The sequence below is a fragment of the Ailuropoda melanoleuca genome, chromosome 8 (genome assembly GCF_002007445.2).
Source record: "Ailuropoda melanoleuca isolate Jingjing chromosome 8, ASM200744v2, whole genome shotgun sequence".
NCBI classification, from domain to species: Eukaryota; Metazoa; Chordata; class Mammalia; order Carnivora; family Ursidae; genus Ailuropoda; species Ailuropoda melanoleuca.
Genome location: NC_048225.1, coordinates 67,359,378 through 67,381,053, shown reverse-complemented (window position 1 = coordinate 67,381,053; position 21,676 = coordinate 67,359,378). Strand labels below are relative to the sequence as shown.

Sequence of the window (21,676 nt, the reverse complement as noted above, 5' to 3'; positions counted from 1 at the left end):
TTTTGCAGCCCAGCAGCCCCAGGTGTCCTCCGGCTAATGCAGTGGGTCTCTTTTTCGTTGCTGCCATCTCAGCTCAGCATGAGTCTCTGAGGCTCGCAACACCCACTGTTCATCTTTCACTGATAAGGAGACTTGAGTTTCTTAAGCAGTTGGCAGGAACTTTGAGTGTATTAGGTCGAAAATTCAATAAGAAGGTAATAAGAACCTCTTTGTGATGGATTAGGGATCACTCTTCCGAAGAAGACTGGAGGTACCATAAATATTATTTCTACCTCTTCAGATTAATACTATGTTTGACGATAAGTTAATAGCAACATTTCACAATACATTTAATCAGGTAGTAAAAATCGTGAGCAATACGAAGAGATTGCAGGTTCCCTCAACAATTATTATCTGAGAAAGCTTGAGACTCAAAAGAGCTTTTGAAAAACTGTGCAAGTCAGTGGGTCTGTATTTGTACGATGGAAAAACAGTGTAAAAGAGGAATGGGATCATTGGGCCCATAGACCCCTTGAAAGGGAATTAATTGTAAAAACAGGTCCATTCATACATGGTTCACACAGATGAGTGAAATGAATGATCAACTAGACTAGAGTACATAACTTGGATAAATTTCAAGAACAATGTTGAGTTAAAAAAATTCCAGAAGGAAGCAAACGTTCTGATACAATATATGTAAATTTTAAACCTACAAAATAATAGTGTCTTGTTTATGAGTACAATGACATGTACGGGAATGATAAATATTATCCTCAGAAGAGTGATGGCGTCTGAAGACAGAGGGGGAAGGGATGGAGAATGCTACTCCAGCTGTTTGCTGCCATGTTTTATTGTTAGGGAAAAAATCTGGAGCAAATGTGACAAGAGGTTAACATCGGCTAAATCTCAGTATTGGATAGATGGCTGTTATATTTTTTCTGTACTTTTTCTGTAGTATTTCACAATTAATCATAAAAATAAATATTTTTTCAAGAATGGTTTATACCTTGTCTTTTCACTATCTCACTTTCCATTGCTTTGTAAGAAACTGGTTTGCTTATGGGGACCTGGGTGGCCCAGTCGGTTCAGCGTCTTGAGTGTCTGACTCCTGATTTTGGCTCGGGTCATGTTCTCAGGGTCCTAGGATCAAGCCCTGTGTGTGTGGGGCGGGGGGAGGGGGGGCGGAGTTCTCTGCTCAGCCCGGCGTCTGCTTGTCTCCCTCTCCCTCTGCCCCTCCCCCAGCTCGCCAGCACGCATGGTCTCTCTCTAAAATAAATAAATCTTTAAAAATATTGGTTTGCTTATAATGGCCCTTTTGACGAACTGTGATTAAATAATCACTTAAAGTTTAAAAAATCATCCCAAATCCTACCTCCTGAAAGAACAGTGTTAATGTTAGACGAGTGTAGTTCTAGATGTCTTTTCATCCATGTGTGATAAGATACGTGGTTAGAAGGGTGGGGAGTTGATACCAAAGGAAGAGGAGGAATGGGAAGAAAGGAAAAAGAAAACATATGGAAGAAAAAAATCTAGAATATAATCTCCCTGAGGGCAGGACCTTCCGCCTGTTTTGCTCACTGCTGTATTACAGCACCTAGGCCTGTGTTTGGTGCATAGCAAGTGCCCAGTATACGGATATTTATTAAACGGATGAAGGAAGAGACTATCCTATAAAAATAAGATCACAATAACCATACTTTAAAACAATAAAAAGTATTAATTTTACTTGAATTAACAAAAGAAAATAAATTTAAATTGAAGAAATTCTGGAATCTCAAATGTTTCCTGGTCATGAGACATTATTTTAAATTAAGAGAAGATAATGAGGAAAACATTAAGAGTTTGTAGTCACTGTGTGTGTTCTTTCTTTTAATTTATTTTTTATTTTTTATTTTAGAGAGAGAGAGAGAGAGAGGGAGGGAGGAGCAGAGGGAGAGGGACAGGCGGACTCCTCACTGATTGCGGAGCCTGGCTCCGGGCTTGATCTCACAACCCCGAGATCATGACCTGAGCCAAAGTCAAGTGTCAGACGTTCACCCGACTTTGCCACCCAGAAGCCCCACACTGTGTGTTTTCTTAACAAACTACCTATTTCAAATATAAAAAGTGTCAGCTGACTCCCTCCTGTGGAGGATGCCGATATTAGCACTTTTAAAATTCCTTCCATTTTTTTCCCTCCCTCAGTCCCCTGACTTGTCTGACTGACAAGGTAGAGTACTCACACTTCGTTTAGTATTCACAAAATTTTAAAGTATATTTTGTCTGTATTTGAACGAACTTACTGCTGACCACCCTTTGGCCCCCATTCTGGTATTCTTTGATTTGTATCTGTCGTCTGGATTCCCTTGTCAGTTTTTTTTTTTTTCCCCCAGAGAGGACTGTTGGGTATTTTTGCAAGATTTTAGTGTTCAAGATGTTTGCTTTATATTGAACTACTTTGTACTGGAATGACATAAGCTTATGTCAGCATTGTGAACGGCTGCAAGGTGCACACCTTGCCATGTATGACTATACCATAATCTAACACAGCTCCTGATTTTGGCCATTTAGGTTGCTTATAATATGGTGCTACTGTTATGTCAGGGCTCAAGTTATTAATGTGGAATTGTTCAAAGACTGTAGCCCTTTCCCAGAATGCCAGCAGATAAATCCTGTAAGCCCAACATCCTTTCTCTTACTTTTTCCTGAAGAAGATTTTTCTCCTTTTTGGAAGATAGGGTGTCTTAATCTACATAATTAGGTTCTGAGAGTAGAATGGTGGGTGTGGTGGGGTGACTAAGAAACTGCTATAGTCTGAATCTTTATGTCCCCCCCCCCCACAATTTCATGTGTTGAAATCCTAACCCCGACTGTGATGGTATTAGGAGGTGGGGCCTCTGAGAGATGTTTAGGTCATGAGAACAGAGCCTTCGTGGGTGGGATTAGCCCCCCAACAAAAGAGACCTGGGAGCTAGCCTGTCCCTCTGCCAAGTGAGGTTCCGGCAAAAAGACGCTCCTTAGGGAGTACGTTCTCAGACGCCGGATCTGCCTGCACCTGGACCTTGGACTTCCCAGCCTCCAGCACTACAAGAAATAAATGTTAGGTGTTTATATGCACTCAGTTTATGGTATTTTGTTATGGCAGCCTGAACAGACTAAGAAACCCACTCTCACTGTGACAGGAAGAGGAGCTGGTCAAAGATGATATGGGGGAAGAAAGATTTGAGAGAAAATAGTGGATCTTGGTGACAGGATATGAAGGGAGCAATCAGTAAAAGGGATTAAAATTAAAAGTACATATTTTAGGGGTGTCTGGGTGGCTCAGTCAGTTGAGTGGCTGACACTTAATTTTGGCTCAGGTCATGATCTCAGGGTCCTGGGATCGAGCCCCACTTGGGGCTCTGTGCTCAGCAGAAAGTCAGCTTCAGGATTCTCTCTCTCTCCCTCTGCCTCCCCCCCCCCCGCTTGCCCATTCTTTCTCTCTCTTTCAAAATAAATAAAAAAATCTTTAAAAAAATTTTTTTTTACATAGATAATATATTTACATGGTTAAAAATTTGGAGAGAACAAAGTGCAGAGAAAAGTCTAACTCCCTTCCACCAGCCATCCAAGACCCCTCCGAAGTACTAACAACTAAAGTACTCATTTCTAGGAATCACTCCAGAAATATTCTCTGCACACACATATATTATTTTCTTACCCCCCCTTTTTTACTCAAATGGTTGCATAGTTCATTGTATGGTACTGTTCCCTCGGGATGGGATCAAGCCCGTGATGAAGTTCATTTTAATGACTTCTCAGTAGCATTCAGGAGTCCAGAATGGCTGTAGTTTTCCAGGTTATTCTTAGTCTAAGTGCATAAATGCACTAAGTTTTAGCTTAGTGGAGGGCATCAGAAAGCCCAGTAAACCGTATCGCAGGTGTCATAGACGGGAGTTGATTAATAGACTAGCACATAACAAACCAATAACTCTTGGATTCAGACTACCCTCTTAAGGGCACTTCATTTGCTGTGTGACAAAGAGGACCTTTTCTGTATTTAATAGCTTTGGAGGCCGACTTGCTTGACTCTGGATTATAGACATCGGTCTGTTGTGTTTCTTGTATTGTTCAGATTGGGGTGAGTTTGGTGTAGGCTGCACACATCAGGACCAGAGGCCAAGGAGTGCTGGTCTCAGGGAGTGTACTTCCTGGGGCCTCTGGGCGTGTACCCTCTGTGGCTTCCAGGTTCATATTCCTGCAGCCTCAACCCATTCCCCTTAACATAGGAAATAAAATTTGATAAAATAAAAACCAAAATAAAGTAGCGATGGAGCAGAGCGCTAACGTAGACAGTGTCAGGGGGCTTTCTGTTGTAGGCCTGTGGAGAGAGATTGTATTTGCTTAAGTCGCCATCGCCAGTTAAAACAGCTATGTCTAGGGAAGCAGGTCAAATGGTACCAAGAACCGGAACCTGCATGTTCGGGAACTCTCACAAGGACTGTGGAGTGTTCCCTGTGTGGTACAGTTACCCCCAAATCCTGATGAGGTTGTATGAGCCTCATATGAGGCCATTTCAACCCAGTATTTAGGCGGTAGTGCTACTAATTCTCCTTGTCCCTGGTAGTGCTCATGATTCAGGCCATGGTGGTTAACTGTGGTAGAGACTGGGTCGTTTAATTTGATTACCTGTCTTCCCGAGCGCATAGGTAAACCATAACTTCCACATCCCTTGAAGATAGAGGAGGCTGGGAAGGATGGTGTAGCTAGAGTTCTGGCCAGTGGAATGTAGGTGGTAGTGATGTGTGCCACTCTTGGACCCAATCCTTAAACACCTCCCACGTGTGGTCGTCCGTGTTTTCTTCCCTTCTGGCTGGACACATACAAGCAGAGTGACGTTGGAAGCCTTGTGTTGAAAATGATGGAACCACAAGATGGAAGGAGCTGGGTCCCTGAATGATTCTTTGGAGCAAAGCCATTCTTTGATCAGGAAAATTCATTTGGATTTAATAAAAGCCTCCATAAGCGTAGCAAGCCACTGGGTGTTGGAGTTTGTTGTAGTGGTGGCCATTATCCTCACAGAGGAGAACTCAAGGAAGGGTTTGGGGCCCCTAGATATCTTAGCAAGCTATGTCCTAGGGTGTAGTCGGTTGAAGAGGGCTGATGGTGAATAGAGGAAGAGCTGTCGTTGTTTGCTACTCCTGTCAAGCATGACGTGAAAAATGTCTCCCTTTGCGACTTACCCTACAAATCACAAACGATGGAGATCAGATATATTTGTGATTGCATAAAAAAGTCTGGGAGGTGTTTGAAATTGCCCCAGATCTCCTTGGGGGGAGTGAGGTGGGCAGTAGGGGTTAGTGACCAGTGGTTCCATGTCGTACACAGAGCAAGTGACTCCGTCCTGACCACAGTCCATTGCAGCCATGGAATTCCGTGTTCTACAAATTCCACCCAGAGGGAGCAGCAGAAACTTCATACCATTTCCTCTATAGAGATAGTACGGCCAGATGTCTAAATCTGTTCTTTCCCTGGGGGAGGTGAGAAAGACGGGACTATTCTGGATGCTATTCGAGTGGCTGTGAAAGGGAGATTTGGTTACGCTAGCAGGGTCCCAAGGAGCATGGGAATTCATTATTCGTGCCTTTGAGGGACTCCTAAACAAGTGTTTGGAAGTGTCACTGCATAATGCAGTGAGGAAACCAGGCCAAAAGCCAGGCTGCAAGTGCTGTAATTCGAGTCGGCTTCTGGTTAATTTAAAGGCATGGTAGCGACACCATCTCCCAACCCGTAGCCTTCTTCGGTTTCATTTTCTGAATTACTGAGAAGTGATACTCAAACATCTATCTATCTTTTTTTTTTTTCCTGAAAACTACCGGTGCATTTTGCAATAGTTTCCAGTCTTTCACTGAGAGCTCATTTTGGCCATCTTTCCTTCACTCACCCAACTCAGAAGTATTTTTGTTTTTTGCCAAGAGCTTATTTTTCTTTCCTCTCCTAAGTTAAAAACATATTGAAGACAAAGTGTATTTAATGTTTGGATTCTTTAATGTGCACAACATTGTCTTTTGTCTGTATTCAGTGCCAATCATATTAGCAGAGGGTGTGTTACTCATTTGTGGCGTTATGAGGAATGAGTGTGTAGAGGTGGGTTGGGGCCATTCAGTGGGTGGTCTTGTTTGTGCCTCTGGAGCCTGGATTTTGTTAGATAGGAGTAGAAATCCTTAAGTGCAGAGAAGTAACAGATTTGGGCTTTTAGAAAAAAACTGTAGCTATGGGATGGTAGATAGGTTGGCATGTAGACTGGAGCAGTGGTTTCCAGTTCTGAGGGCAACCCAGAAACACCTGGGACCTTCTCAAAAAACCCCACACAGAGGGAAGTGAGCAAAGACTTGAACAGGGACTTCAACAAGCTTTGGTGACACGAATTCCTTTAGTAGCAGGTACAAGCAAGGGTATAGGGCAAGAGGAATTCCCATGCTCTGCTCAAAGGAATCCTAATTAGAGGTTGGGGACAAAATTGGCTAACAGTGTGTGTGTGTGTGTGTGCACGCGCGCACGCGTGTGTTTGTGTGTGTGGTGGCCTTACAGAGCTGCCCCATTACCCAGATAGTCCAAGACTGCACGCAGAAGAGCAGCAGGACTGCGGCTCTCAGAGCACTGAGAGCTCTCCAACCTAAGGAGACCCAATGGCTCTCCTGAATGCAGGCCTAACGCAAAGCAGAAACAGGGAAAGTCTGCACAGGGGTAGGCATGGATGGGATGAGTGCCTAGCCACACATTCGCGGGTAAGTCAGCTTTCCTTGGCATTCACCCTGATCTCTGTGTTTTGCTGAGTTATCCTCTCCTTGAGGCAGTGAACGTGGAAGGCGGCTAGCCACCTTGGTTGGGGGGCGGTGGGGGAGGTGGGGGGAAGGGTACCATGAATTGGATGGAAAGGTTTTCATTGTTATTGCAAAATATCCCACTACATACAGGTCTTTCAACAAAAAAACTTCTCCCAGTGAAACCCCCAGCTAATTCCCTATCATTGTCTTTCTCTTCATAGCTAAGAATCTTAAAAAGAGTTCCCTTTTATTGAGAACCTTCACTCTGTTCATTCTTCATGTGCAATTTGTAATTTGACTTCTACCCAACCCCATTCCCATTCAAACTGTGTCTCCTGAAGTCAGCAGTTGTCTCTTCCCTTGTCTTCCATGAGATCACCTTCTCTTTTCATCCAACATCTCCAGTTCTTCCTTCTGAGCTCCTTTTGGGTACAACTCTGCCTCTGGATGACTTATTAATGTTCCCCCAAGAGGTTCATCCCCATCCCTCTTTTCACTTTATACTCTTTCCTGGGAAATCTCATCCACATCCAAATCTGGAGCTCAATCTGAAAAAAAAGTTTAAGAGTCTATAACAACTCTTAGGTCAAAGGAGAGATTTTAGGACAATGAAATTGAAAACTTCTGGAAATTAGCTATAATGGAAATGAGATATGAAAATGGAAATGACATTAGAATCCATGAGATACAACCAAAGAAAACTCATGAATGACTATATGAAACAAAATAAAAGCATAAGAAAATTAGTAGAATATTCAATTCAAAAAGCTAGGGAAAGAGAGTAAGCTGAGAGAAAGTGGAAGGGAGGGACTGGTGACGATAAAAGCATAATGGCGCTGGGAAACAGCGAAACGTTAGGAGCTAATAAATAAAATGAAAGACTGGTTCTTTCTGAAAGGTTAAAAAAAGAAAAGTCCCTGGCAATTTTTTTTTTTTTAGAAGGCTCGAAAAGGCACCAAAGACTAGGGTGAAATAACAAAACAGAGGAAATTTAAACATATCATGAGAGTCTTTTGTACAACACTCTACAAGCAAATTTGAAATTCTAGCTGTAAAGGGCAACTTTCTAGTAGAATATAATTTGTCAAAACTTGTATACCTGGACTGGAACACTTATTATCATTAAGCTGTCGATACTCCCCAAATCAATCAACTGATTCAACATAATCCCTATCAAAATCCCAGCTGCCTTTAAAATTTTTTTTCAGTAATCGACAAGCTAATCCTAAAATTTATATGGAATTGCAGGGGACCTAGATAGCCACAAACAATTTCAAAAAGGAAGACCAAAGACGAACTCACACTTCCCAATTTCAGTATTAAAAAAAGCTATAGCTGGGGTGCCTGGGTGGGTCAGTGAGTGCCTGGGTGAGTGTCTGCCTTCAGCTCAGGTCATGATCCCAGCATCCTAGGATCTAGCCCTTCTCCTCCTCCTGCTCCCCCTGTGTGCTTGTGTTCCCTCTCTCGCTAGCTCTGTCAAATGAATAAATAAAATATTTTTAAAAATTTTTAAAAAAGAATAAAGCTATAGTAAGACTCTGTGATACTGGCATAATGGCGTGAAGCTACCCATGTACTTCAATGGAACAGAGTTGAGAGTTTGGAAATAAACCTTTACATTTATGGTCAACTGATCTTCAATGAAGTTGGCAAGTCAATTCAATGGAGAAAGAATAATCTTTTCACCAAATGGTGCTAGGACAGCTGGATATTTCCATGAAAATAAATGAAGTTGGTCACCTGCCACATACCATACACAAAAATTATCTCAAAGTAGATAAGAGACCTACACTAGGATCTAAAACTATAAAACTCTAGAAGAAAACATAGGTGTAAGTCTTTGTGACCAAAGATTAGTCAGTGGTTTCTTAGATACGACACCTAAAGCACAAGTGACCAAAAGAAAAGAAATAGATACATTGGACTAAATCAGAATTAAAAACTTGTTTTTTACCATAAAGAAAATAAAAAGTCAGTCACAGAAGGGCAGAAAATATTTGCAAATCATATATCAGCATCCAGAATATACAAAGAGCTCTTACAATTCAATAATAAAAATACAAATAAGTCAATTAAAAAGTGGATAAAGGATTTGAATCGACATTTCTCCAAAGAACACATTTAATGGCCAATATACACATGAAAATGTGCCAGACATCATTAGTTGTTAGGGGTACAAATCAAAACCATAGAGAAATACTACTTCAGACCCACTAGGGTCGCTGTAATTTTTTTTTAATGTAAAATAAAGAATGTTAATGAGGATATAGAGAAATTAGAGCCCTCATGTGCTGCTGGTGGGAATGTGAAATGGTACAGCCACTTTCGGAAGCAGTTTTGTAGTTCCTCAAGAAGTTAAAACACAGTCACCCTATGTATGACCCAGCAATGTCACTCCTCAGCATATACCCAAGAGAGATGAAAAATCATGTTCACACAAAAACTTGCACATGAATGTTCATAGCAGCATTATTCCTAATAGCCAAAAAGGAGAAACTCAAGTGTCCATCTGCTGATGAATAGATAAACAAAATGTGGTGTATCTATAAACCGGAATATTCTTCAGCCACAAAGGGGAATGGAGAACTGACACATGTTACAAGGTGGGTGAACCCGGGAGACGTTATGCCATGTGAAAGATTCCGGACACAGAAGGCCATGTGTAGTATGACCTTTCTCGGAAGTGTCCATAGTAGGCAAATCCATGGAGAGGACAGTTGCTAGCGATCCTGAGGAGGTGAGGGGAGGGGGGACGAGGAGGGACTGCTAACAGGTTAGGATCCTTTCTGGGGTGACGGAACTGCTCTAGGATTAGGTAGTGGTAGTGGCTGCTTACTGTTGTGAATTTACTAAAAATCACTGAGTTATAGACTTCAAAAAAGTTAAGTGGCAAAAAAATAAAGCAAAACAAATGAACAAAAACTGGATCCCAGTAAAGATAGAAAATCTAAACGTACTAATTTCCATAGAATCGATAGGGAAGTTTTCAAAGAGCTCTCTCACTGAAAGACATCCATCCTGATGCTTTCATGGGAGAATTCTATCAAACCTGAAAAAAACTTTTGTATCAAGTTCTTCTAGAAAATAAGAAAAGCAGGAAAACTTCCAAATTCTTTTTTTGAGATAAGTATAATACAGATAACAATTTAAAAAACCTTCCAGAACAATCTTACTTATGAATATCTATATAAAGATTATAAGTGATATGCCAGCACCAAAATGCAAGATCATCTTAAAGCAAAATGGGATTTATTCCAGGAGTGAAAGAAGAGTTCTATGTTGGGAAGTGTATTAATATATTTAATTATATTAATAGATCCGAGAGGAAATATCGTAGAATCATCTCTATAGACACGCAAGAGGCATTCAACAGAATTCTACACACATTCATAATTTTAAAGACTCAATGTGTCGGAGTTCTGCGGAGAAACAGAAGCAGTCGGATATGTCTGTATCATCTATACCTACATCTGTATCTGCGTCTGTATCTATATATTTATATATATAGAGAGGGGGAAAGGCGATTTATTATAGGGATTTGCTCACATAATTATGGAGGCCAAGAAGTCCCATGAGCAGTGTGTGTAAGCTGGAGAGCCAGGCGAGCCATTGAGTCTCAGTCTGAAATCCAGGGGAACTGATGGTGTAAAGTCTGAGTCCAAAAGCCAGAAAAGCAGGAGCACCGATGTCCAAGGGCAGGAGAAGATGGATATCTCCGTTCAAGCAACGACAGCAAATCTGCCCTTCTTCTGCCTTTTTTTTTCCTACTCAGATCCCCAATCAGATTAGATGATGCCCACCTGCATAGGTGAGGGCACTCTCCTTTACTCAGTCCACCATTCAACTGCTACTCTCTTCTGGAGATGGCCTCACAGACACACCCAGTGATGATATTTACCAGCTCTAGGGGCATCCCTGAAGCCCAATCACATTGACACATAAAATTAACCATCACACTCAGTAAAGCAGATCTGGGAATATGTATATCTTCACGTGAAATATGTGTATCTTAGCCTAAAATCCAGTTTGTTTGTTTCTTTTCTTTCTTTTCTTTTCTTTCAGATTTTATTTATTTATTTGACACAGAGAGAGAGGGAGGCAGGCAGAGGCAGAGGGAGAAGCAGACCTGAGTCAAAGGCAGATGCTTAATAACTGAGCCACCCAGGCATCCCTCTAGTTTCTTTCTTTCTTTCTTTCTTTCTTTCTTTCTTTCTTTCTTTCTTTCTTTCTTTCTTTCTTAAAGATTATTTATTTATTTATTTATTTATTTATTTATTTATTTGACAGAGATAGAGGCAGCGAGCAAGAGGGAGAACACAAGCAGGGGGAGTGGGAGAGGAAGAAGCAGGCTCCCAGCAGAGGAGCCTGATGTGGGGCCCGATCCCATAACGCCGGGATCACGCCCTGAGCCGAAGGCAGACGCCCAACCGCTGTGCCACCCAGGCGCCCCCCTCTAGTTTCTTTCTTAATGAGGAAGGACAGTCAACATTTCTGAAAGTCAGGAACAAAATGAGAATACCCGTATTTGCCATTATTATTTAGTTTAGTTTTTTTTTTTTTAAGTAGACTCCATGCCCAGCATGGAGCCCAACACGAGGTTTGAGCTCACAACCCTGAGGTTAAGACCTGAGCTGAGATCAAGAGTGGGACGTTTAACCGACTGAGCCACTCAGGCGCACCAAATTTAGTATTGGAGGTTTTAGCTAACACAATGAGACAAGTCATGATGGAGGCATAAACATTGGACATGACATGGTAGAAGGTAGAAAAGATAGACGAGAGAAGGAGCACTGTTCCTGTTCGCAGATATGAAATCTCTAGAAAACCCAAGAGACCCAATGGAAGAATTACCTCAGGGAAAAAAAAGTCTAATATAAAGTAGTAGGAAATAAAACTAATACACAGGAATCAAGAGCCTTCAACTATACAATGACCACCTATATATAGGTGATATATAATGGAAGATAAGAAAGACCCATCTACAAGCTAAAATTTATAGACATGACATAAAAAAATTACAAACGCTAGCTTAGGGAAACCTGAAAGATATAAAAATAGACTTGAACAAATGGAAAGACATACCATGTTTTTTGGACAGGAAGACTTGAACTCCTAAAGATGTCAAGTAATCCTAAATCAGCTTACAAATTCAACACAGCCACAGTTAAAAAACCAGTTTCTGGAGATACACAAGTGAATTTCATGTTCATATGAAAAATAAGTAAACAAGAATAGCCAGGAAATTGTTAATAAAGAAGGGAAAGGAGGCAAGTTTAGCTTTATTTGAAAATAAAACATTACAGATCCTTTACACTGAAAAGAGTGTGGCATAAAAGACAATGAAAATAGAACAGAAAATCCAGAAATATTCCTGAGTGCATGCAGAGAGTTCCCTTATGAAATAGGGGAGAAGTCAGTTACTGTTGGTTTCGGCTCAGGTCGTGATCTTGGGGTGGTGAGATCGAGCCTTGTGTTGGGTTCTGTGCTCATTGCTCATCAGTCTGTTTGAGATTCTCTTTCCCTCTGCCCCTCATCCCTTTTGTGCTTTTTCTCTCTCTCAAATAAATAAATAAATCTTTAAATAAATGTGTGTGTGTGTATGTATATATGAATTTCTTTATGAACTTGGAATGGGGAAAATGACTCGCAACAAAATCCTAACGTTAAAAGATTGACACACTCAGCCTCATCACAAAAATTTCAAGCAAAAATACCTTAAAAAAAAAATCAAGAGATGAACGACTGAGAAAACGTTATATTAAAAATGGCTCATATCTCTGAGGTGTAAAAATGTTAAGTCTTTAAAAATATCTGATTAACTGGAACTCTCCATTCTTTGACCATAGAGAAAAAGGCATAAATTATTACTACAAAATAAACTTTTTATTTCAAAAATTTTAAATAAAAGTTATTTTAAAACTTAATCTCAGTGTTTCTAAAAACATTTTATTTTGAAATTAATCTTAGAGTTACAGAAACACAAAAAACAGTGCCCCGCGTTCCTGTGTCTCCTTTGCCCACCTTCTCCTAATGGTCATGTCCTAACTAGACGTTGCACAATTACCGAAGCGAAGATCTGGGATTTTCACCGGCTTTCCCACTACTGTCTGTTCTCCCTCCAGGAGCCAAGATGGAATCCTGGTCACATTGAGTTGTCAAGGCTCTTCAGTCCTCCAACCCGTGACTGTTCCCCAGTGTTTCTCTTTTGTGACGTTGATACTTTTGAGAAGTGCTGCTCAGTGATTTTGTAGAGCACCCCTCGGTTTGGGCACATCTGACGTGTTCTTGTTCACTGATCGAGGTAATGGCATTTTTAGCAGGAATACCGGAGGAGTGATTTTGTATTCTTCTCAGAGCATCATGTCAGGAGGTTCTTGATGTGATTAGGTCTCGATTACTGGTGATGTTAGCCTTGTTCACTTGCTTAAGTTTTCCCACTATGAAGTTATTATTTTTCCCTTGGTAACTAGTAAATATCTTGGGGGAGATACTGCAAGATTTTGCAAAATATCCTTTCTCCTTAAACTTTGCCCGCTGATTTTAGCATTCATTGATTGATCTTACTTGTAACAACGGTTACTGTCGTGTTTGCCAAACGGTGTTTCAGTGTTATTTTGTAAAAAGAAAACTCCAGGACCGTGAGCTTTTTGTTGGTTGTGTTTAGACAGTGAGCAGCCATTTGGCAATACAGAACTTGGAATTATTTAGACCTTTCACAATAATGGAAAATGTTTTAGTTAATGAATCTAGTAAACATTTATTAAACCCTTATTATAACTAAGACATCCATGAGAAATAGGCAAAAGCCACGTTTGTTTTGTTCCGCATTCGGGTCTTTTTCTCTGCCACTGCTTTTCACCTCAAATCACACTAACCACCTTGATTTGTCCTAAGATGACGTTATTGCAAAGAGTGCTGAACAGAACCTCAGGAGTCAGGCAGTGGAACCTCCTTCCCATTTTGCCCCATATACTGGTTATGTTCTGGAGCATGAGTCAAATGCCTTCTCCAAGTTCTAGTTTCCTGATTTTTAAAATGGGGAATATAATATGGATGGATATGAGAATTAAATGAGTGAATACAGATGAAAGTTCTTTTTAATTGAAAGGCATTTCTCAAACTGTAAAGTGTCTACAAATTCATGTATTATTCAACAGATATATACCGAGTCCCTATTATATGTGAGTTCCTTCTAAGTGTTGGAATGTAGCAATGAAGGACCTCTGTCCACATGGAGCTTACATTTTATTTTATTTTATTATTTTATTTTATTTTATGTATTTTTAAATTTAATTTAATTTTATTTTTAAAGATTTTATTTATTTATTCGATAGAGATAGAGACAGCCAGCAAGAGAGGGAACACAAGCAGGGGGAGTGGGAGAGGAAGAAGCGCTCATAGCGGAGGAGCCTGATGTGGGGCTCGATCCCATAATGCCGGGATCACGCCCTGAGCCGAAGGCAGATGCTTAACCGCTGTGCCACCCAGGCGCCCCTGGGAGAGAGAGAATCTTAAGCAGACTCCCCACTGAGGACGGAGCCTGACACGGGGCTCCATCCCACAACCCTGAGATCATGACCTGAACTGAAATCAAGAGTTGGCCAGTGCACCAGCTGAGCCCCCTGCAGCTTGCATTTTAGAGGGAAGAAACAGACAATATACAAGGGAACAGATTTTAGATAGTGATAGCGCTATCAAGTAAATAAAACAGGACAGTGTTACAACATGCTGTAAGGAAGGTAGAAGGGGATGATGCATTAGCGGCTGGGGGCATGGCGAGGTGGGAGGAAAGTCTACTGTAGACCTCTGATCAGGGAAAGTTTCTCTGGAAGTCATTTTTGAGCTAAGATCTTTAAGATCGGAAGGAGCCAGCCATGTGAAGAACTGGGGGGAGAGCGAATATAAAGGCCCCCTTAGCGTGTGGGAGCGGCGAGGCGGGCGCTGGAGACCAGGGTGTGAGACCGAGTCAGGGAGATTGGCAGGTCCACACCAGGTAGAGCCCCACAGACGTTATCAGTGCTGTGGGAAGCCACCAGAGGGTTCTATCATTTTCATTTTTTTAAAAAGATGGTTCTGACGGCTGGGAGAGCAGGTGCACACAGCTGGTGAGAGCCGAGACAGTGACTACATGTGGGTGACTTCCGTGGTCCGGGTGAGATGTGGTGGCCAGAAAACGGTGGTGGTGGTAGGCGTGTAATAGTCATTACGGTTATTGTCATGGGCCCGGATGTGTCCCCTGGAAGTGATGTCCCTAATGCCCAGCATGGCCGATTACAACCTGATTTGGCCAGAAGGTCTCTAGAGAGGGGACTGAGGTAAAACAAGTACGGTAGGGCGGGCCCAGATCCAAGCTGACTGCAGTCTTGTAAGAAGAAATGTGGACGCACTTAGACCCCAGGGACGCGTGCACACAGAGGACAGTGTGAGGACACGGGGAGAAGGGGCCATCTGTGACCCGAGGGGAGAGGCCTCAGAAGTAACCCACCTCCGGCCTGGCCTCCAGAGCTGTGAGCAAGTAAGTCCCTGTTGGTTCAGCTCCCGCAGGCTGTGGCGGCTCGTTGGGGCTGCCCCAGCAGGCTGATGCAGTCCTGAGAATAATGATGGTGGGGAGATTTCTTCCTAGCGGTTACCACTGCCTGACGCTCACGCATGGACTTGTGTGTACGTGCTTTCTCCCCCACTTGGCTGTCCAGGGTAAAAGTAAAGGTGCCACTAACTTATTTATTATCTGTGTAGCATCCAATAGTTTATAGAGCTTTTTTCTGAGAAACACAGGGGACGAGTTCTTCACTTGGGGGCTGCGAACTCTAGCACATAGGACGGTAGGAGAAATAACACCGTAACAAGTTAAAACCCAGAGCTTTTCGGAGAGCACCTTTTAGCAGTGGAAAAATGATCCTCACTTGATTAGAGGGCCCTTAAGGAAAATAAGCCTTTTTTTTTTGAGTAGAGCTCTTGTCTGAATAAGGAGGTTTAGCCATTTTTTCGGTTTCATTTCACAGCTTTGCAAAAGACGATCCGTCTGTGAAAACACCCTCTGTGAGGACAAGGTTTTCCTTTTGTTGTCTGCCCTGCCGTAAATGGTACCTGGCACATGGCAGTGTTTGGCAAATATTTATGAAATAAATGAAAATCGTTTTCAAATCTTGCTTTTGTTCCTTCTTAGACAGTTTTGAATTGCTTTCAACATTCCTTTTACTTAGCTGAATATCAGCTGTTCCGTAGAGGAGGTAAAGTGTTTTGCCTGCTCTTTTCCTTGGAGTTGGGTCCATTGTCCTGAGTCAGGTCTTCACTAAGAATGGTTTTGACCTTAGACTGCCCTTAAACGGAGGACTCACCACCTAGCTCCGTGGCACTGGCGCCACCTCGTGTCAGGAACGTGATACTGCACCCACAGAAGGCCTGCGGGGAACCAGCCTGGGCCCGGTCCCGCTTACTGTGCTTGAACTAAAGGAAGATGCCTCTATTGGGCAACTTACTGGGACTCGTGTTCTGAAGCGACTTTGTCCCCATGTTTACTACGTTATATACAGTGCCAGTGCAGAAACAGATTCTTAGTATCGAACCATGCAGGCCTCTGGAGTTGCTTTGTAGTTCTTATCAGTATAAGATAATATCCACTCCGGCAAAGGGAATGGCTCTGCAGATGTTAGACTTTGTATGAAACAGTTGATTTAATTGAGGTGTCATCAATTAAAAAAAAAGAAAATCCCATGAAATTAATTTAAAAGAAAAAAAATTTTCCAAAGGAAAAATGTGTTTTTGTGTTTGTGTTTGTTTACAAGGAATGTATTTAATTTGTGTCCTGTATGCAGGGCAGAACACTGAGTGGGTTGTTTGGAAGATGAACCTGTCTAGGGACCCAGGCCCAGGAGCTGTCTGAACGGAGTGGTTGGGTCTCAGGGAATCAGTGTTGGATCCACACCATGCTGACTTGGAACCGGCTCACAAGAGCTGATTGTTAAGTTCTGAGGAATTCTACATACTCACTTCTGTAAAAAGTAAATTGCATGAACTTACAAGGAAATTGTATTCAAAACCCAAGGCGCTCCCTTGGGCAGCACTTACAATGGCATTGGATGGAGGCAGAGATTAGCTTGACCCCCCGCACGAGGAAACTCATGAAGTCATCTATACTTTTTCAGGTTGTTCTGTATAAAATGAAGCAGGAATGTGTTTATGAGCAATGAAAAGTTACTAAATACTCAAAGTTGACCTCTTCTTATTGCAGTACCATGTTTTACTGTGACTTACGCGTGTGAGGCTGTTAGTACGCGCGTGCAAGGGGGGCCAGGGTGTGGCATGCTGGGGGCCCAGGGGGGCATCTCTCCCCACCTCCTCCCCCAGCTCCGGCAGCTTCAAGTTGGCCGCTGGGGTCTGTGGACTTGATGGAAATGCAAATGCTCCTAATCAGGGCTTTTCCCTCCTGAGGAGCCCGTAGGTCAGAGCACACCCACCATTGTACACAGATGACTTTGTTTCTGCCTTTTCTCCGAGCTCTCTTCCAAAAGCCGGACAAAAAGACTTCGGAAGGAATTACTAAAATTCAAAAACTATTTTAGTTTTATTTCACTACATTGACTTCAGGAAGTTTCTGATTGCTTTAAAAGGTTACTTTAATAATTGTAAATATTTTAATGATTTAATAATGTTACAATCGTTGTAAAATTTAGTCTATTATTTTTTAAGATTTTATTTATTTTAGAGAGGGAGAGAGCATGAGCAGGGGGAGGGGCAGAAGGAGAGAGTGTGTCAAGCAGACTTCATGCTGAGTGCAGAGCCTGATGTGGGGCTGGATGCCAGGACCCTGAGATCATGACCTGAGATGAAATCCAGAGTCAGATGCTTAATGGAGACACCCGGGCGCCCCTTAAAAGTTACTTTAAAATAATTTTCAATCATTTCACTTGATTCAAATTCCCATTTAGAAGTGAAATAGGTTAATCAGCCCTAATGTGGTGTGTAATTATGTCGCTTTATTTCTAGTTTTGTTTAATGTTCCAGTTGTCTACTATCTTTGTTATTTCTTATTTCTGAACTTCTGTCTTTTATTTTCACCGTGAAGATTTGGAATTTCTAATCCTTGTCTCTGAAAGCTACAGTTTCGCCTCCTTCTTCCCTTTTCCTTTTCGGTTCTCCTCCTTTCTAGCCCCCGTCCCTTTCTCAGGAGCTCATGGCCTCATGGTTTTCTGGCCTCCTGTTCTCTCTTGCCCTCTCTTCTCTCCGTTTTTCTTAGCACACTCACTGCTCCTGAGGCTGACGGTTAGCTCCATGGTTTCCTCCTTTATGGCCAGGACCCCAGCCCCATCCTGGCACCATCTGGGGTTCTGGAGGCCCACGTGACCCCTTCGCCTGCATTCCTGTGTTCTTGGCACCAGAATCCTAACACCAGAGGAGCTCTTGGGATTGCCCGTTCGGCCTTGTATTTCGGAACCTGTAAGAACAAGAGGAGCTCAGAAGCGGTTTTGCTTCTCGTGTAATTTCCCTCCCCTCCCTCCTCTTGCCGGAGCTGGTCACGGTCACCGTGCTGCCTTCCTCCCTGTGGGGTCAGGGATGAACAGGGCTCTGTCTTCTCCAGATACTTTTACCTCTTCTGAAGCCAAAATGATAAATGGTATATGCCTGATTGTTTTAAAGAGTTTATATGAGGCAGGGTTTCTGTTATCACTTCTTATACTGCGGTTTTCATTCCAAATGTGCTTATCTTTTGTTTTTAAAGTTCGTTTATTTTTCGTTATCTCTACATCCAGTGTGGGGCTTGAACTCGTGACCCCGAGATCAAGAGTCTTGTGCCCTAACGACTAAGCCAGCCAGGTGCCCACTTCTTGTTTGTTTTGTTTTTAATGAAAACTTTTAATCTAAACAATTTCACACTTACAGCAAGAGTAGGAGTGGCCCACGGAACTGTTGTGCGCGGTCACAGAGATGCACCAGTTATGAACGTTTGGCCGCGTTTGCTTTTGCCTGTGTTCTCTGTTTTATAATCTGTACACATACATAGTTACACTATATACACATTTACACATTTTATTATTATTTTAACTTTGCAGGGCTATTTGAGAGTAAGCTGTGGACATTATGACCTTTTCCCCCAAAATACTCCAGTGTATATCTTTAAGAACTAGAACATTCACGTCCATAAGCCACAGGTGTGTGTGTGTGTAAATACAGTCTTAGAATCAGAGCAGCTGGGGAGAACTTTAAGAGCGCATTCGGCTCCTTCCCCTGCTTCTTGCAGGTAAATTCTTACAGTACAAAATGGCTGTTTTCCAGGAGTGATAATCCCAGGTTCCAACCCCCTGGGGTTCCCCCACGTGACGTAAGTGTGGGAGGTACCCAGGCAGGGACACTTCTGAGGACATGCATGTGTGGCCCACCTAAACAAAGAGACCAACACTGTGCTGAGCGTGACCTGATCTGCCGGCCAAATCTGCCCCTCGGGTCATCAGTTTTGAGCCCTGGATCTGTCTTCAAGGCTCCTGTAGGGTGGAGCCTTGGCTTGCCTGGGTACAGTCAAGCTCTCCTGTAAGTCTCCTTCCTTGACCGGGTTTCCGAGAGGCAGTGGCATGCAGGGGTGAAGAGGGTGGGGTCCCACGGTCACGACTTACTGGGATCCCGGGGAAGTCAGCTAACCCTTCGGTGCCCCGTTTCCCTCATCGGTAGAATGCTAGTAGGCGGTCTTCCCAGGGCTGTCTTCAGGTGTGAGCCGGTAAGAATCTTTGAAGCGCTTGGGAGCAGAGCCAAACCCTGCGCCTCTGTGTGCGGCCAGCGCTCCCCTGCAGTGTGCCCGTGGGGTCTGCGGGGACGGCTCCTTCTCGAAGTCCCAGAGGAGCTGTCGGTTCCCAGCCAGAAGGTCAGCTAGTCCGCTGTCTCATGGTCCTGCCCCCTGGTCTGACCTGCAGCCCCCGCCCCCTGCTCCCGGGTGGTCACTGCTGGAATGCTGGGCTGTGTGTGGCCCCGGGCAAGTCACTGAATATCCCGGGGTTGTCTCCTTGTCTGTGAAATGGAGAGAATGAGCCCCCCTCCCCCCCCATGGGCTGTTGCGAGGAGTAGAGGCATCCATGGAGACCTAGTGTGAGCTGGGTGAGGGCTGGCCAGGAGCTGCAGGTGCCCCTCCAGGGCTGCCACTTGTCCCCCCGCCATCCGTCCCCCCTGCAGGTGCCTTCTCTCTGTCCACACCTGAGCCACTTCTCTCAGGCTCCAGGAATGGTTTTAACAGTGAGGTTGTCCTGCAACCAGGGGTCCAGGCCGGGGGCAGTTGAGGGGCCGTGGGAGGCAGGAGTGGGGAGGCTCACAGAGGCAGCACAGACTGAGTGAGTGGCGGGGAGGTCTGCGGAGCAGCTGGGCCTGGAGGGGACGGTGGGCAGGGGGCTGACAGGTGCAAGAGGGGTAGTGAGAACGAGGGCTGGGGAGGCCAAGGAAACGGAGGGAGCATGCGCGGAGGTGGCCGGGCGCCTCAGAAATGTCTTAAAGATCAGGAAGGAAGATGTCTGAGTGTTTCAGGGCGACAGAGGAGGCAGCTAGTAGAGGACAGGATGAAGATGCCCAGCGGGAGGCAGGTGTGTCCAGGACGAGAAACATGGCAGACGGGCTCACGAGTGCACTTAGGAGGAAGAAGACGGAGAGCCAGAGCGGGCTGGCTGGCTGCGGCGTGAGCACGCAGAGAAAGGTGCCGTTGCAAGCCAGGAGGAGGCTTCTCCCCAGAGCCTGGCCCGACCGCGCCTCGGCCTTGGGCTCTGCAGCGTCGGCACTGTGCCCGGTAATGCCGTGCCGTCGTCCGCGAGGCCGGGGTGTGGGCTCAGCCCTGTTCGGGGAAGCAGGGGACAGGTGCGTCCGCGGTGGGGAGCTTGAGGCAAGAGATGATGGATGGTGAGTCGAGCGAGCAGGGTGGAAAGTTAAGGGGCCCAGAATCTAGGATGGGGTAACTGGCCATTTTGAAGGGTTGACTGGGAATACTGAACAGCTGCGTGCAGGAGAATTAACTGCTAAACGCCGCTCGCGGGCCAGTTTGTAGGGAACAGGTGCGCTTGAGTTACCGTATTGTTCCTTAGGCCGTGAAGACGCTTTGTCTTTTCCTCTTAACGGCTGTCAGGACTTCGTGCTTTAGGGCTAGAGAGAAGCAGCTTGGTGCCTGGGGGACACGGCGCGAGCTTTGTTTTCTGTGGTCTCCCTCAGCAGAGTGAGGCAGTCTAGCTGGATTCACTCAGAAGAGGTGACGAGGGTGATCGGTCCTTCAGAGCGGAGCTGAAAGGGAGAGAGGAGAACTTTCTAGGCTGAAAGGAGGGACCAGCCACCCTCTGACAGGGAGCAGCCTGCCGGTGGTGGTGGCAGGACCTGGGGGCGGGGGAGGTTGTGTGCACATTGAGCGTCCCTCGGGAGCCAGGCCCTGTCCGGCCCTCTCGGCCCTGGTCTAGGCCCATCCGTATCCAAGCACCAACACCTCTTTCTCGTCCTACAGAATCTTCCTTGACCCCATGTCCCCTCCAGACATCTCTTCCTCCCCCCTTCACTTCACATGTCCATCCTCCCGGACCCAGTTCAATCAGATTCCCCACCACCTTCGACGGCAGCTTACCTCGTCAAAAATCACCGCTGATCTCCTTTCCTAAATCCAGTAGGTGTTCTCAGAACTTACTCGACCTTTCAGCAGCACTTGACACCAAGATGATGCCCACTGTCGCCATGTTTCTCCTTAGCTCCCTTGACAGGCCCTCTGCGGATCTGCAAAGTTCTCGCCTGGCCCTCCGTGGCCCCTTGCTCTGGGTCTAACACAGCTCGTGTTCCTTGGACTGCTGGGTCAGGGCCGGTCTCTGGAGGGTTCTTGCTGGACCCCTGGCTGGTTTCTCCCCACCAGCACAGTCTTCTCAGAGGGGCTCTCTTGCTTTGTTCCCAGAGCTGTCTCCCGCCCAGAC

The 21,676-nt window shown here is 44.4% G+C and overlaps 1 protein-coding gene across 3 annotated transcripts in view; it reads left to right on the top strand.

The window, feature by feature from the left end:
* Positions 1–21,676, top strand: part of EFCAB2 (EF-hand calcium binding domain 2) — a 73,139-nt gene that overhangs the window by 27,708 nt on the left and 23,755 nt on the right. The window contains exon 1 of one of the 3 annotated variants that reach the window (XM_034666625.1): positions 17,613–19,289. The exons of the other annotated variants lie outside the window; for them this stretch is intronic. Coding sequence (XP_034522516.1) covers positions 19,129–19,289 — 161 coding nt within the window. The 5' untranslated portion in view covers positions 17,613–19,128. Of the gene's footprint in view, positions 1–17,612; positions 19,290–21,676 lie in introns of those variants that run through there. 3 annotated transcript variants of the gene reach the window in all.